Consider the following 16,940-nt stretch of genomic DNA (forward strand, 5'->3'; position numbering starts at 1 on the left):
GCTACCTCTGCTCTGTGTGGCTACCTCTGGGTCTGTGTGGCTACCTCTAGGTCTGTGTGGCTACCTCTGGGTCTGTGTGGCTACCTCTGCTCTCTGTGTGGCTAGTGTTACCTCTGGACAGAGACAGACAGAATACTGTACTTGGTGGGACAGCTCTGTATTTGCATAGATAGTGCCCTGGCTTTTGGCAGGTGCACAAGATATCATGCACTGACTGTATATATATACATGGCATACATCACTCACACACACAATTAACACACTCACACAGACACAACGTATGACAAAGGAAGGTTTATATATTGAACTGTGTGCATGTCAATCTGTGGGGTGGACTTGTGGAACGGTCTGGAGTTAGAGATAAAACGGAGTACAAAAACATATTCGGTTTAAAAAGATGTACAAAGAATCTTTCTTAAATAGGTATCTGGAAGAGGAAGTGTTTTGAATGTGTAAGATGTAAATACAAATAGAAGAAATGATGTATATCATATGGTATTTATATATAGATGAAAAGTTAAAAGGGGTAGGAATTTTAAAAAGTGTATACTTCTTCCTCCTCCTTTTTCGAACAGGGTAAACTATGATTTGTTTATCCGTTTCCCTTTTTGTTGTCTTTTTTTTAAATGATCTTTTGTATATATGTCAAATGAACAGATATATTTTAGTTTTTATACTTTTTCCAAAATAAAATCTTTCATTCATTCAACTATATATTATTTATATAGAGTTTTATCAACCTCAGAATTAGTAATAACATTTTCCTATTTCTGTTTCCCATTAGAAGACAGGGATGTCGGCCATATTATTTAAACACAGCTGTCAACACAGCAGAGAAGGACTCTGGAGCTAACGGAACGTAGGCCAAGTGCGTCCACATTTTTATAGGATTCTATCACATTTTCATAACAATAGCACCCTGCGTCGTTTTCATTGAGGTTTCTTACAAATTAACGATGCTTTATCTTGTCCTTTATATGCCGATTATCATTAGAATCTTAAATTGTACCATATGTCCCCCTTTAGACAACATATGTAATGCTACCAGCGCACTTTTGTTAAGATAATTAGTTGGCCATTCGCGGTCGCTATACCGAGGTTGCAGTAATAGTTTAACGCTGTTCAGATCACGTCGGAGAATATAGACCCATCCCAGTGACCTGTGACCTGTGCTAACGCTCTTGGGAAATGCAGTGTTGTAGTTCTCAACATTTTCAGCCTTTAATTTTAAACCAATGCTGCCATCTACTGACAACAAAAAAGTGTTGTCTAATCGTCACCTTGAGAGCTACTTCCGTATACAGCGCCGCCCCAAACCCATTCTAGAGATTCCCACTTTTTGCTGGGAGTGGGGCGTGGCCGTATTTGGTCCCAGACAATAAGAGTGGCTGCAATTGGTCACCGTGACGTTAGTTGAGGGGAAAAGTTTATTCCAATCTTTCTTTCTTTCATTTACGAGGTATGGGTACAAGTAATTAGGGATGATCCGATATTGATATCGGCCCGATATGACTAAAATAGCTGGATCGGGTATCGGAGAAAAAAATTATATATATATCGGAATTTCTTTTTAATAGTTATTTTTATTTTATAATAATATAATAATAAATAAAGTACATTTATATCTGTGTTAATTTGTTACATTTTGTTTCACTAAGTTAGGAAAGTAATGTTTTAAGTCAAGCCTGATGTTGCCTTGCACAAAAGAATGATCCCAGTCTCTTCCACACAGTGAGGCATACAGTTTTGAACAATGGGTATCGGATAGGTACTCGGTATCAACTACCGTACTTTTCGCACTATAAGCCGCACCTGACTATAAGCCGCAGCAGCTAAATTGAATGATGTGTACATATATAAGCCGCACTGGACAATAAGCCGCATGTGTTTTAATGTTTAATTACCATATGTAAGGAGTGGAGCCTGCAGCTTAATTTGACTCAACACGGGAAACCTCACCCGGCCCGGACACGGAAAGGATTGACAGATTGCTCTTTCTCGATTCTGTGAGTGGTGGTGCATGGCCGTTCTTATATTGAGCTTTAATTTCCCACCTCTACAGAGAATGACTCCCATTGGGACACAATACTGTTGGACAAATAACATTAACTCACTTACAAGTTGTATTAAGTTTAGCAGATAAGGGAACAGATAATTAATATTTCAATGCAGTAAAAAAAAGCAATATTTCGATTTTTGTCCACATATAAGCCGCACCGTTATATAAGCCGCAGGGTCGAAAAATGGGGAAAAAAGCCGCGGCTTATAGTCCGAAAAGTACGGTATCTCCATTCAAAAGAAGGAGAAACTTGTGTTTTTTCTGATTAGATGTGAATGAGACCTTAGTCTCCCATTGAAATGTCTCTGCTTAAAGTGCACAGTATTAGGGCTGAGGGCTTAAATGGAAAGCCAGTGGAATGCAGCCTAGGCTTGTTGCCCCGTTGGTAGTCGTGACATCAGTGTTACTCGTGTTCAGGCTCAACCATTAAGTACATTACATTCCCACCGCCCCCACCACTGTATGCTTTATTTATTTTAATAAATATATATAGAAATTAGGGCTGTCCCCGACTAAGGATTTGGATAGTCGACTATGATTGGCCAAAATTTGTATAATATCTTTTTTTTATCATTCCATTTGGGCTGTGGGGGGTGCTTAATGTCTGAAGGAGTCGACTGAAGGCTTCTTGTTCTCTGCAAAAGCATGCAATTGGTCCACTGATGGATACATCTTGATATTTGTCTAGTCTAGTGTGTTCATTAGATGGGTGAAATCCTCTTTCAGTGCCTCTGTGCTTGTTTTCGTAGGCAGTTAGCCTCTGGTATGCGTGCCATTAATAATAATAATAATAATGGATTGGATTTATATAGCGCTCTTCATGACACCCCAGTGACCCCAGAGCGCTTTACAGAGTCCATTATTCGTTCATACAGTCATACCGGTGGTGGTAAGCTACAATTGCAGCCAGAGCTGCCCTGAGGCAGACTCACGGAAGCGTGGCGAATAATCATCGCCTACGGCCCCTCCGACCACCACCAACATTCATTCACATGCATACACATTCATACGAGGCAAGTAGGTTAAGTGTCTTGCCCAAGGACACAACGGCAATGGGATGGACATGGGCTTGAGCGGGATTCGAACCACCAACCCTTCGATCATTGGACAACCCGCTCTACCCCTGAGCCACGCCGCCACGCTTCTAGGCCTCTTTTCTTTTGGAAAGAATGATACAACTTTTATTTTTTAAATTTTTCTTTAATACATTTATAATATATATTTATTTGTATTCGACTAAGAGGTTGGCAGTCGACTACGGCTCCTTTCGACTAATAGGGGTCAGCCCTAATAGAAATAAAGACCCATTTAGTTTATTTTCACATACCAGGGCAGGCAGTGCCCACATTCAAATAAAAATGCTAATTTGTCAAATCAAATGTAAGTCGGACAACATTATAAACTGAATGCGTCTACTCTACACGGACAGCAGCTATTTGTAGCTTTCATGTTCACTTACAGAGTAGTTTTAACTTCACGAGAAGGAGAGAAAGAAGCTCTAGACACAACAACCATAGTGGAGGATTTGGAAATATTTCGGATTAAACCTGCAGCAGTGAAAGCTCGACTGGAGAGGAGCTCAGAGGACCAGTCCAGACCAGCAGCAGTATGTTTGACTGGAGAGGAGCTCAGAGGACCAGTCCAGACCAGCAACAGTATGTTTGACTGGAGAGGAGCTCAGAGGACCAGTCCAGACCAGCAGCAGTATGTTTGACTGGAGAGGAGCTCAGAGGACCAGTCCAGACCAGCAACAGTATGTTTGACTGGAGAGGAGCTCAGAGGACCAGTCCAGACCAGCAGCAGTGTGTTTGACTGGAGAGGAGCTCAGAGGACCAGTCCAGACCAGCAGCAGTATGTTTGACTGGAGAGGAGCTCAGAGGACCAGTCCAGACCAGCAGCAGTATGTTTGACTGGAGAGGAGCTCAGAGGACCAGTCCAGACCAGCAGCAGTATGTTTGACTGGAGAGGAGCTCAGAGGACCAGTCCAGACCAGCAGCAGTGTGTTTGACTGGAGAGGAGCTCAGAGGACCAGTCCAGACCAGCAGCAGTATGTTTGACTGGAGAGGAGCTCAGAGGACCAGTCCAGACCAGCAGCAGTGTGTTTGACTGGAGAGGAGCTCAGAGGACCAGTCCAGACCAGCAGCAGTATGTTTGACTGGAGAGGAGCTCAGAGGACCAGTCCAGACCAGCAACAGTATGTTTGACTGGAGAGGAGCTCAGAGGACCAGTCCAGACCAGCAGCAGTATGTTTGACTGGAGAGGAGCTCAGAGGACCAGTCCAGACCAGCAACAGTATGTTTGACTGGAGAGGAGCTCAGAGGACCAGTCCAGACCAGCAGCAGTATGTTTGACTGGAGAGGAGCTCAGAGGACCAGTCCAGACCAGCAGCAGTGAAAGCTCGACTGGAGAGGAGCGCAGAGGACCAGTCCAGACCAGCAGCAGTATGTTTGACTGGAGAGGAGCTCAGAGGACCAGTCCAGACCAGCAGCAGTATGTTTGACTGGAGAGGAGCTCAGAGGACCAGTCCAGACCAGCAACAGTATGTTTGACTGGAGAGGAGCTCAGAGGACCAGTCCAGACCAGCAACAGTATGTTTGACTGGAGAGGAGCTCAGAGGACCAGTCCAGACCAGCAGCAGTATGTTTGACTGGAGAGGAGCTCAGAGGACCAGTCCAGACCAGCAGCAGTATGTTTGACTGGAGAGGAGCTCAGAGGACCAGTCCAGACCAGCAACAGTATGTTTGACTGGAGAGGAGCTCAGAGGACCAGTCCAGACCAGCAGCAGTGTGTTTGACTGGAGAGGAGCTCAGAGGACCAGTCCAGACCAGCAGCTGAGCTCAGAGGACCAGACCAGACCAGCAGCAGTGTGTTTGACTGGAGAGGAGCTCAGAGGACCAGTCCAGACCAGCAGCAGTATGTTTGACTGGAGAGGAGCTCAGAGGACCAGTCCAGACCAGCAGCAGTATGTTTGACTGGAGAGGAGCTCAGAGGACCAGTCCAGACCAGCAACAGTATGTTTGACTGGAGAGGAGCTCAGAGGACCAGTCCAGACCAGCAGCAGTATGTTTGACTGGAGAGGAGCTCAGAGGACCAGTCCAGACCAGCAGCAGTGAAAGCTCGACTGGAGAGGAGCACAGAGGACCAGTCCAGACCAGCAGCAGTATGTTTGACTGGAGAGGAGCTCAGAGGACCAGTCCAGACCAGCAGCAGTGAAAGCTCGACTGGAGAGGAGCGCAGAGGACCAGTCCAGACCAGCAGCAGTATGTTTGACTGGAGAGGAGCTCAGAGGACCAGTCCAGACCAGCAGCAGTATGTTTGACTGGAGAGGAGCTCAGAGGACCAGTCCAGACCAGCAACAGTATGTTTGACTGGAGAGGAGCTCAGAGGACCAGTCCAGACCAGCAACAGTATGTTTGACTGGAGAGGAGCTCAGAGGACCAGTCCAGACCAGCAGCAGTATGTTTGACTGGAGAGGAGCTCAGAGGACCAGTCCAGACCAGCAGCAGTATGTTTGACTGGAGAGGAGCTCAGAGGACCAGTCCAGACCAGCAGCAGTGAAAGCTCGACTGGAGAGGAGCGCAGAGGACCAGTCCAGACCAGCAGCAGTATGTTTGACTGGAGAGGAGCTCAGAGGACCAGTCCAGACCAGCAGCAGTATGTTTGACTGGAGAGGAGCTCAGAGGACCAGTCCAGACCAGCAGCAGTATGTTTGACTGGAGAGGAGCTCAGAGGACCAGTCCAGACCAGCAACAGCAGTATGTTTGACTGGAGAGGAGCGCAGAGGACCAGTCCAGACTAGCAGCAGTATGTTTGACTGGAGAGGAGCGCAGAGGACCAGTCCAGACCAGACACCGCGGATCAATGTAGCCTCATAATGTTAAAGATCAAAGTAAGCGTTCTATAGATATTGAGCGTCACGTTGTAAAATGTCTGGTGTCACTGGTAATACCGGCGCTGTCATGAGTTTATTACTCATGGGAAATACCACATCACCACGGCAACCCTACTGTACTTGTAGCCACTGTGTTGTACATACTGAACACTTGTGCCTACGTACGTGACTTCTATTTTATACTTGCTATACTTATTTTATTTTATTTTATACTTATCTATTTTTGTCTAGCACAGTCTGGAGCGTAACAGAAAGAAGCATTTTGTATACAAGTATTCTGTACTTCTGTATGACAACTAATGAAGAAACTTGAACTTGAAACTTGTCTAGTTTGCTGATGACACAGCTGTGGTGGGCCTGATCTCTGCAAACGACGAGAGGGCCTACTGTTAGGGAATTAAACCCGATCGATGAATGTTGTAGACAATCAGGTGAACTCAGTTGATAAGGTTTATTAGCTTACATGGAACCCAGGAGAATTGGCGTGGAGAGACCCTGGATGGGGGGTCTGAGTTAGGGGATGGAGAGGGTAGGCTTTTCCCAGGTCGTGGTTTGGAGGGTGGTTCTATGAGGGGGGAGGGATTAGGGCTGGACGATATAACGATAACGATAAATATCGTGATATATTTTAATAATTGATATCGAATATCGAAATAAAAAAAAATCTTTTTTTTTTTTTTTTTTTTTTTTTTTATATATATAGATTTTTTTTTTTGTGACCTGCAACAGGGCAGTTTTAAAACCAGAGACAGTGGACAGACTTGTCTTTCTTGCCTGCAACTTAAAGTAATGGCTTTGCTTGTCCAAATGACAATACTGACCAAATTGAGATTTATTTTTCTCTTGTCCATTTATTTTGTTTGCTTTCTAATTTAAAATACAGTTTGAAACCGTCTGTACACAGTAGGCTATGTGTGCTAGCAGAGCTAGTCTCCAGTCATGAGTCATGGTGCACATGTGCAGTGGTTTGTCCACCAAAAAAGCGCCAAAAGATCGAAAATAAACTAGCAGAGCCAGAACTGTTCAACTCCCCTGGAGCCACAGCCAGCAGAGAAGCCGGTTTACTTTAGCTTTTAAACCAGCTGCAGCCTGAGAACTGGAGTGTGAGGGGATGTAACGCAAAAAATGCCGGCAATGACAAAGAATTGCTGCAAAATAAACATACATCTGTTGTTAATTTTTTTTATATACTTATAACAATTCGATAATTATCGATATCGAGAAATATGATAACATTATCATATCGTTATCGCGATATGATTTTTTTCCATATCGCCCAGCCCTAGGAGGGATTGTATTTAGGAGAAGGAGGAGGGGGGGAATGTGGGTTTCAGGTGAGGGGGACGAGGTCTCTCTCTCTCTCTCTCTCTCTCTCTCTCTCTCTCTCTCTCTCTCTCTCTCTCTCTCTCTCTCTCTCCCTCCCTCTCCTCTCTCTGTGTTGTGCGCACTGCTATTATTTCCCAGAGCTTCCTTCCTTTTGTGTTGCCCTAAACACGCCCTACTTAAATGACACAGAAAACCAGACTTCCCAGTGGCAACCAAGCTTTTCTAGTCTTGAGTTCAACAGAGATGGCCTCAGCCTGAGTTCAACATGGATAGTCTAGAGTTCCCTGGCTACAGAGTGTAGTCTGAGTTCAACAGAGATAGTCTAGTCTTGAGTTCAACAGAGATAGTCTAGTCTTGAGTTCAACAGAGATAGTCTAGTCTTGAGTTCAACAGAGATAGTCTAGTCTTGAGTTCAACAGAGATAGTCTAGTCTTGAGTTCAACAGAGATAGTCTAGTCTTGAGTTCAACACAGATAGTCTAGTCTTGAGTTCAACAGAGATAGTCTAGTCCTGAGTTCAACAGAGATAGTCTAGTCTTGAGTTCAACAGAGTTAGTCTAGTCTGAGGATTGCAATCATCACTGATTAGATACAATTTTGATTTGATCAAATCTTTATTTAACCAGGCACACCAGTTAAGAATAGGGATGCATCGATAATTTATATATATTTTTTAGGGGTGCACCGATATATCGGTCGGGTATCGGTATCGGCCGATAAGTGCCTTGTTGACTGCTATCGGCCTATCGGCCGATAAGCTCAAATGTGCCGATAGCAGTCGCCGATAAATACCCATCAATTTGTGTAGCGTCAAAAGGCAAAAAAAAAAAAGTTCACTCGCGACCTACCTGCAGTGCACAACGCCCGCCGTCCCCCACACACACACACAAGCTACTGCATCAAAGTAACTAGTACTTATGATTAATAAGGCATTCGTTTTGTGGCATTAGCGTTATATAGTTAGTGTTACACGGACAATAACATCAGCATATTATTATTACCCATAGCAGCAAGGCATTACTCCGAGTCCGTTCATTAGCTACCGGGAGATGCAAGACCAACGTTACTGGTGAAAATGTGATTTGCGTTGGAATACTCCTTTGTCAACTTGCTGTACTTTGCTTGCAGGTCTGCAGCCATTATTGCTGCATTATTAATAGCCCCAACTTTAGCCAAGGTAACGTTATGGCTAAACCTTTAACAATAGTTAACGCTAGCTTTCGGTTAGCTGTTCAATGCTATTAATAACACAACTCCCCGTCAACACCCTCTCTCGGGAAGATGGCATTTAAGAAAGTATCTGCTGTTAAAATGACACAAACATTCGTTTTGTGGCATTAACGTTATATAGTTAGTGTTACACGTTCAATAACAAGCATATTATTTACCCGAAGATAGCAGTAAACAAGGCATTACTCCGTTAGTCCGTTCATAGCTCGGTTCCATTCCGTTGCTCATTCCGTACCCAACTACACATTCTGCAATCTGTTAATAAAGTTTTCAACCAGACAAATGTATAGAAAGGCTTTGTTTTATTATAACATTTGTTGCAGTAAAATCATTATGTCTCATTTGGTCATGCTGTGGAGCGCCGGTCGGCGGGCCGGGCAGCTAACGTAGCTACGTTAAGTGTGTTCTGCTCTCGCAAACAGAACAATGGCGGCATGCCCGGAAGTAGAAAAATTAATAAACGCTTGCCGATTGATGGTAAGGACAGCAGGAGGTGGGTGCTAGCGGTGTGGCGTAATTGGCCGAATCGACTGTCAATCAAAATGGTTCCATTGCATTGGTTGAAAGCTCTGGTTGAGAGAATGGTATCCCGCTGCAGGCCGCCAGAATGGTTCCATTGCATTGGTTGAAAGCTCTGGTTGAGAAAATAGTATCCCTGGCCTCTGCAGGCCGCAAGACGATACTGGGAGAGAGATAGTGATACCATAAACATATTTCTTGATGTTTCCTTTTTTTAAGTAAGTAAAGAGGCCTACAAATACAAACATACACATACAAATATACAGTAGTTTCATTAAAAAAAAAAAAAAATTACAAATACTTATATACAAATATACAAATATCGGTATCGGCCGATAGTGTTAGTTGAACAATCGGTATCGGCGGCCAATTTTCATATCGGTGCATCCCTAATATTTTTAAGTATTATAATATAATAATAAATGTGTGAATGGGAAGGAAGACGGAGGGGATGGTGATGATGCAAGGAGTACAGGTACCAAAAGTGGACGCAGACATACTTGGGGTCAACAGTCCAAAGTAATGGGGACTGTGGCAGGGAGGTGAAGAAGAGAGTGCAGGCCGGGTGGAGAAGGATGACAGGGGTGATCTGCGATAGAAGGGTACCAGCGAGAGTAAAGGGAATGGTCTACAGCACGGCAGTGAGACCAGCTATGCTGTATGGTCTAGAAACAGTGGCGCTGACCAACAAGCAGGTGGCGGAGCTGGAGGTGGCAGAGATGAAGATGTTAAGGTTCTCTCTGGGAGTAACAAGGTTGGACAAAATCGAAAATGTCTACATCAGAGGAACGGCCCATGTTGAGCAGTTCGGGCAGAAAGTGAGAGAAGCAAGACTGAGATGGTTTGGACATGTGGTGCGGAGGAGGGAGGTGGGGTACATCGGGAGGAGGGAGGTGAGGTGGGGTACGTCGGGAGGACAGAAACGGATGATCCGCTGTGGCGACCCCTGACGGCAAAAGCCGAAAGAAAAAGAAGAAGATAATATGATAATAAATAAAATAATAAATAACAATTCAGTACATTTATATCTATGTGGTAATTTGTTACATTTTGTTTCACTAAGTTAGGAAAGTAATGTTTTAAGTCGAGCCTGATGTTGCCTTGTTGCGCAAAAGAATGATCCCAGTCTCTTCCACACAGTGAGGCCATACAGTTTATTAATTAAACAATGGGTATCGGATCGGTACTCGGTATCGGCCGATACCCAAAGCCCAGGTATCGGTATCGGGACTGAAAAAGTCGGCTTGGTGAATCCCTAGTTAATAACAGATTGTTAATTATTAACACATTGAGTGCCACGGACGCGTTTTGTCGTTAGTTCATGCCGACCTTTGAGTGCCCCCGATGCTATATAGCGTTAGTTTGTCGTTTTTTTTTATTTATTGGTGATTTGAATTCATATTTCATCAATCGAGCCTCACGCTAGTGCTGCAGTCTCTCTGAGCTCAATTGGGAAGATACCGCCCCCTATCGTCTCTCCCTGTGTAACTGCACCCCATTACTTACACTGACGAAGGGGGGGTGGCCAGTTTCCTCATTTTACTTTTCCCTCAAGCCAACTGAAGAATCCATTGTGCTCGCCGGCCCGGAAAACGCGTGGATTATGTATTTACAGTACCCAACGCTGTAATCAATAAGCGTGATTGATATTTGGAATGGCGATCAGGACTTGGAATAATCTTTTTGGATAACATTTGATCTCAGGTAAGGAATTTATTTTACCAGTCTTAGGATAATCAGAGCTGTTTTCACAGAGATATAAGCGTTTGCCCTGTGTGTGTGTGTGTGTGTGTGGCTGTGCGCACGATCAGGAAATGAGAGAATCGATATTTCAGCCCGCCTCTATAGCGTGCATAAGTACACATATACTATCGATAATCTAGTGTTTATTTGAAAACTATTCATAAATAGGCCGAAAAATTACAACATGTTTGTGTATGCCAGAATATTCCAGTAAATGCCTTTTATCACAGAATCTATATATTTTCCTTGAAAACGAGGGCTTTTCAAAATGCTATAAAACGGAAATGAAGCGATTAAAAAAAAATAATAATAATAATAATCCGTTTCGACAATGTTGACTGCAAACAAGTCATTGATAAACGACGGGCAGATTAGACACATAGCCATAATTTAAGACAGAGATTATGCGTTCACAACGCTATCATTGAAGTGGGTGGTGGCATTTAACCATGCTTTACCATGGTTAATGGCCGGTAATCAAAGTGTTAAGATTGGTATGATTTGGGGCGCCCCAGTGGCGAACCACATAGCGCGCTCAGCCGCGACACGGCCGACCCGGGTTCGACTCCCGAACCCGTCGTTATTTGCCGAATGTCTTCCCCCCACTCTGTCTCCCATTCCTCCTCTGTCTCTCTCTACTGGACTGCCCAGTAGAAATAAAGCCAAAAAAAAAAGATTGGTATGATTTGTTAATTTTTTACCATGTGGCATTTTTCAGACTCGTTCTCTGTTGGGAGTGTTTGAGGAGGATGTGGCAGCCATCTCTAACTACACCTCCCAGCTGTACCAGGCCATGCACCGGATCTACCATGCACAGGTACACACACACGCACGCACACACACACACACACACACGCACACACCAGGGTTTCCGTTAGAATTTTTTTTTGCAGGTCTGAGTGTCCGGTAGATTTCAATCTACCGGACAAATGGGATAAATTCCGGTCAGAGTTTATTGAGCTTAAAAACAATTGATAGACCTATATAAAGAATGACATCATCAAGGCATTTATAATATTTTAACTTAAAACTAGGCTACTTTTGCGTATCAGTCATTAATATATTCCAAATAAAATAAGTCCCTCGAGACTTCGTGCTGCTGCTGCCGACTTGAGGTGTCGGTGGGCAGTCTGCCCGACCTTAATAAACAGCAGTCTGTTATAATCACATTTTTATGAGCTAACTAATTCCGTTATATTGGACATTTGTATTAATTATATCAAGCGAAGAACTGAGAAATTTGGCACCGCTGTGTCAGCGCGAGCTGGCTGCTGATATATTTACGTGAAGCATGGAGCACTTGGAGCAGGCAGAGCAGAGCAGTGGTGTCAGCAGCGCCCCCACCCAACAGCTGAATTGCCAATGGCTGAATTGGAGTACTGCACCCTGCCAAGCCATGCTTCACGTAAATATATCAGCAGCCAGCTCGCGCTGACAGCAGGATGTCATTATTAGACCGGCTGCTTGGTGAGATTGTTTCGTTCATCGCATAGGCTATATAATTTTAGCCTATTTTAATACAATTCAAATAATCTAATTGTGTTTAGAGGGAATTATTTTCACCGGACATTATGACCGGAGAGATTAAATATGTCGGACTTCAACAGATTTTGCCAGTCAAATACCGGTAATTACCGGCTAACGGAAACGCTGGCACACACAAGACACACACACACACACACAGACACAGACACACGTACGCACGCACGCACGCACGCACGCACACACACCCACACACACACACACACACGGATCAATTTACACTCTCTCACACACACATATTAACTGTGTTGTGTGTGTTTGTCCAGAATGAGCTGAGTGCGGCCACCCACCTGACCTCCAAGCTGCTGAAGGAGTATGACAAACAGGTAGGAGGAGCTTAATGTCACATGATACACAGGTAGGAGGGGTTTAATGTCACATGATAATCAGGTAGGAGGAGCTTAATGTCACATGATAAGCAGGTAGGAGGAGCTTAATGTCACATGATAAGCAGGTCGGAGGAGCTTAATGTCACATGATAAACAGGTAGGAGGAGCTTAATGCCACATGATAAACAGGTAGGAGGAGCTTAATGTCACATGATAAACAGGTAGGAGGAGCTTAATGTCACAGAGCTGTTCTCTGTCCACGTCAGACTGAGGGCGGGGTCCACAAAGAATGGATTGCACGGTGCTAATTGCAGCCTTACTTACAATCACTATGAATTGAACATGGGGGACCCTGATGTAAACAAGACGAAAGTCTTTCTCTGGTCTGCATCCCCTTAACAATTGTGTGTATTGAGCCGTACTGTATTGTACCCATTCTGCAATCTGTTAATACAATTTTCAATCAATCAATCACCTGCGCGGTATTTCCTGACTGTGCTTCTGCCACATGTTATTTATAATGTCAAATAAAGTCATTCATTCATTCATTCTTACAGACTTCACTCCACTAGTTACACAGTGCAGCTTGTGTTGTCGTTGAGTCTCTGCATCACCCAGTATTTAAACACGTGCTCGTACTGAACAGTTGTTAGTTTGGTTCTGACGCCCCTGTCTTGTGTTTCAGCGTTTCCCCCTCGCGGGCGATGATGAGGTGATGAGCTCCACTTTGCAGCAGTTTGCAAAAGTCATTGATGAGGTGAGACCACACACACACACACACACACACACACACACACACACACACACACACACACACACACACTCACCTACACACACACACACTCACCTACACACACACACACTCATATACACACACAGTCATATACACACACACACACACCTACACGCACACGCACACACACACACCACACACACACACACACACACACACACACACACACACAATACACACACACACACACCTACACACCTACACACACACACACACACACACACACTCATATACACACACACACACACCTACACACCTAGACACCTACACACCTACACACACACACACACACACACACACACTCATACACACTTTCTGCCCTCTCACTTCCACTTCCTACATACATAAATATATTTGACATCTTTCTCTCTCTCTCTCTCTCTCTCTCTCTCTCTCTCTCTCTCTCTCTCTCTCTCTCTCTCTCTCTCTCTCTCTCTCTCTCTCTCTCTCTCTCTCTCTCTCTCTCTCTCTAGTTGAGCTCCTGTCATGCAGTCCTCTCCACTCAGCTCGCTGACGCTATGATGTTCCCTATCACACAGTTCAAAGAGAGGGACTTGAAAGGTACACACACACACACACACACACACACACACACACACACACACACACACGCACACACACACAGGCTGCCTCATGTTCTGGCAACATATTTTGGCTAAATACGCCTCGTTTATTAATTTTTTATTAACACATTAATTTATTAATGTGTATACAGGAACAATTCTGTTGCTTTTGTTGATAATATGAATGAATTTCATTGATAATTGTGCTGTAATTTCATTTTCTAATAAATATGCATGATCAAGTTCAACAACGTGTGCTTTTATTTGGATATTCCTTTATTCCACGTTGAAATGACGCGATACATTAAGTGTGGGGTCGCCAAAAAATTCCACACACACACACACACAACACACACACACACACACACACACACACACACACACACACACACACACACACACACACACACATACATACACACCAGGAATAATTTTGTTACAAAGACTTAATTTCCTGCATTCTGGTGCAGGAATTATTACATTTTTACCCTTTATGCCAGTTTGTGTGATATTTTCAATATATCAAATGCAAAGTACATTTTTCTGGGGGGGATTATTACAGGCTAGGCATGTGTCAATGATTAGCAACAACACAGATTTTGATGGATTTTTATTTTTGTAATGTCAGATGTAACAACAACTCTTCAGAAAAGTGGGAGTACCGGTATTTCATTTTTTTTCTGACATTACAAAGAAAATCTAAAATAAAAATGGTTATGATCAGGGCTGAAGTTGAATAAAAGATGTATGACTGTTTAGACTGCATTACTCTCTGTCACAGTGATCTCCTGGTTGTTCCCCACTTAGCTTATCTAACTATATGCAACTAGAAACACTGGCCTGGCCTGCTTCTAAGTTCAGTTTTTACATATTTAAAAAAAAAATTAAGTACCACCAGCAGTACCACCAAGTACCACTATTGGTACGCGTACCACAGTTTGAGAACCCCTGCTCTAGTAGAGGCTCTCATCCCTCTCTGTTTAAATGTCTGTTATTGTTTCCAGAGATCCTGACTCTGAAGGAAGTATTCCAGATATCCAGCCATGGTGAGTTACCATCCACACACCACCTCAGTGTTATGATAATAATAATAATAATAATAATAAATAATAATAATAATAATATAATAATATAATAATAATAATAATAATAATAATAATAATAATAATAATCATGATAATAATCATGATAATAACAACATAACTGTTTTGTTGGTATGCTCATAATAATAATAATAAGATATATGTTGTGTATGTGTGTAGATCATGACACGGCGATCAACAGATTCAGCCGACTGTCCAAGAAGAGAGACAATGACAAGGTGAGGTGTGTCTGAGTGTGTGTGTGTGTGTGGTGTGTGTGTGTGTGTGCTGAGTGTGTGTGTGTGTGTGTCTGAGTGTGTGTGTGTGTGTGTGTGTGTGTGTGTGTCTGTGTGTCTGTGTGTCTGTGTGTGTGTGTGTGTGTGTGTGTGTGTGTGTGTTGTGTGTGTGTGTGCGTGAGTGTGTGGTGTGTTGTGTGTGTGTGTGTGTGTGTGTGTGTGTGTGTGTGTGTGTGTGTGTGTGTGTGTGTGTCTGAGTGTGTGAGGATGTGTTTACATTAGGGCTGCACGATTAATCGAAAAAAATCGCAATCTCGATTCATAGACCTATGCAATCTCATTTCTAAATTATGACGATTTTTTTATAAATGTTTTCTTTAATTGAATTTTTTTACTTTTTACTTAACTTTTTTAAATGATGACGATTCTGACTTGAGTTATTTTGTATGTTACAAGAGACTTTTAAGTTTAAGTCAACCACTTTGATATATGTTATGTTGTCTGTTTAACTCATTCACTGCCAACGACGAGTATACATTCTAGACGGTATTAACACAACAATGTATGAATGAAAAAATATAACGTTCCCACATCCGGAACGATAGACACCCGATGTTGAATGGGCCATAGTAATGCAGATATAGCTATAATATTAAAAAGTTATAGCCCTGCAAAGAAGGTAAACATCTCCATAGGGTTACAGTGCTGGCAGACTGGGTATAATGATGGGCACAATGCCCGGCGCCCCCCAATGTGTTAAGAAAGAGTGCAACAAATGATTTTATTGAAAAAAAATAAGAATTGCGTGATAGAATCGTGATCTCAATTCTTAAGAGAGAAAAATCGTGATTCACATTTGAGCAAGAATCGTGCAGCAGCCCTAGTTTACATGATGTTTTAATTAACGTGTCTCAGGTGAAGAGCGAGGTGGTCGAGGACGTTTACACGTCCCGTAAGAAGCAGCACCAGACCATGATGCACTACTTCTGCTCCCTGAACACGCTGCAGTACAAGAAGAAGACGGCGCTGCTGGAGCCCCTGCTGGGGTACATGCAGGCTCAGGTAGGCCCCTCTGCTGGAGCCCCTGCTGGGGTACATGCAGGCTCAGGTAGGCCCCTCTGTTGGAGCCCCTGCTGGGGTACATGCAGGCTCAGGTAGGACCCCTGTTGCGAGCTCTGTTGGGGTACATGCAGGCTCAGGTAGGACCCTCTGTTGGGGTACATGCAGGCTCAGGTAGGCCCCTCTGTTGGAGCCCCTGCTGGGGTACATGCAGGCTCAGGTAGGCCCCTCTGTTGGAGCCCCTGCTGGGGTACATGCAGGCTCAGGTAGGACCCTCTGTTGGAGCCCCTGCTGGGGTACATGCAGGCTCAGGTAGGCCCCTCTGTTGGAGCCCCTGCTGGGGTACATGCAGGCTCAGGTAGGACCCTCTGTTGGAGCCCCTGCTGGGGTACATGCAGGCTCAGGTAGGACCCTCTGTTGGAGCCCCTGCTGGGGTACATGCAGGCTCAGGTAGGGCCCCTCTGCTGGAGCCCCTGCTGGGGTACATGCAGGCTCAGGTAGGCCCCTCTGTGGAGCCCCTGCTGGGGTACATGCAGGCTCAGGTAGGCCCCTCTGTTGGAGCCCCTGC

The 16,940-nt window shown here is 44.0% G+C and overlaps 1 protein-coding gene across 1 annotated transcript in view; it reads left to right on the top strand.

Annotated features, from left to right (window-relative positions):
- LOC311235611 (DCC-interacting protein 13-alpha-like) overlaps positions 1 to 16,940 on the top strand; it is a gene marked incomplete at its 3' end in the record, with an annotated part of 26,663 nt that overhangs the window by 2,464 nt on the left and 7,259 nt on the right. Inside the window, exons 2-8 of the mRNA XM_084323075.1 lie at positions 11,487 to 11,585; positions 12,577 to 12,636; positions 13,325 to 13,396; positions 13,906 to 13,993; positions 15,000 to 15,041; positions 15,258 to 15,316; positions 16,229 to 16,375. Of these exons, the coding sequence (XP_084179201.1) occupies positions 11,487 to 11,585; positions 12,577 to 12,636; positions 13,325 to 13,396; positions 13,906 to 13,993; positions 15,000 to 15,041; positions 15,258 to 15,316; positions 16,229 to 16,375 (567 nt within the window). The remainder of the gene's footprint in view (positions 1 to 11,486; positions 11,586 to 12,576; positions 12,637 to 13,324; positions 13,397 to 13,905; positions 13,994 to 14,999; positions 15,042 to 15,257; positions 15,317 to 16,228; positions 16,376 to 16,940) is intronic.

Source organism: Notolepis coatsorum (genome assembly GCF_963971535.1).
Source record: "Notolepis coatsorum genome assembly, chromosome: 10".
Taxonomy (NCBI): Eukaryota; Metazoa; Chordata; class Actinopteri; order Aulopiformes; family Paralepididae; genus Notolepis; species Notolepis coatsorum.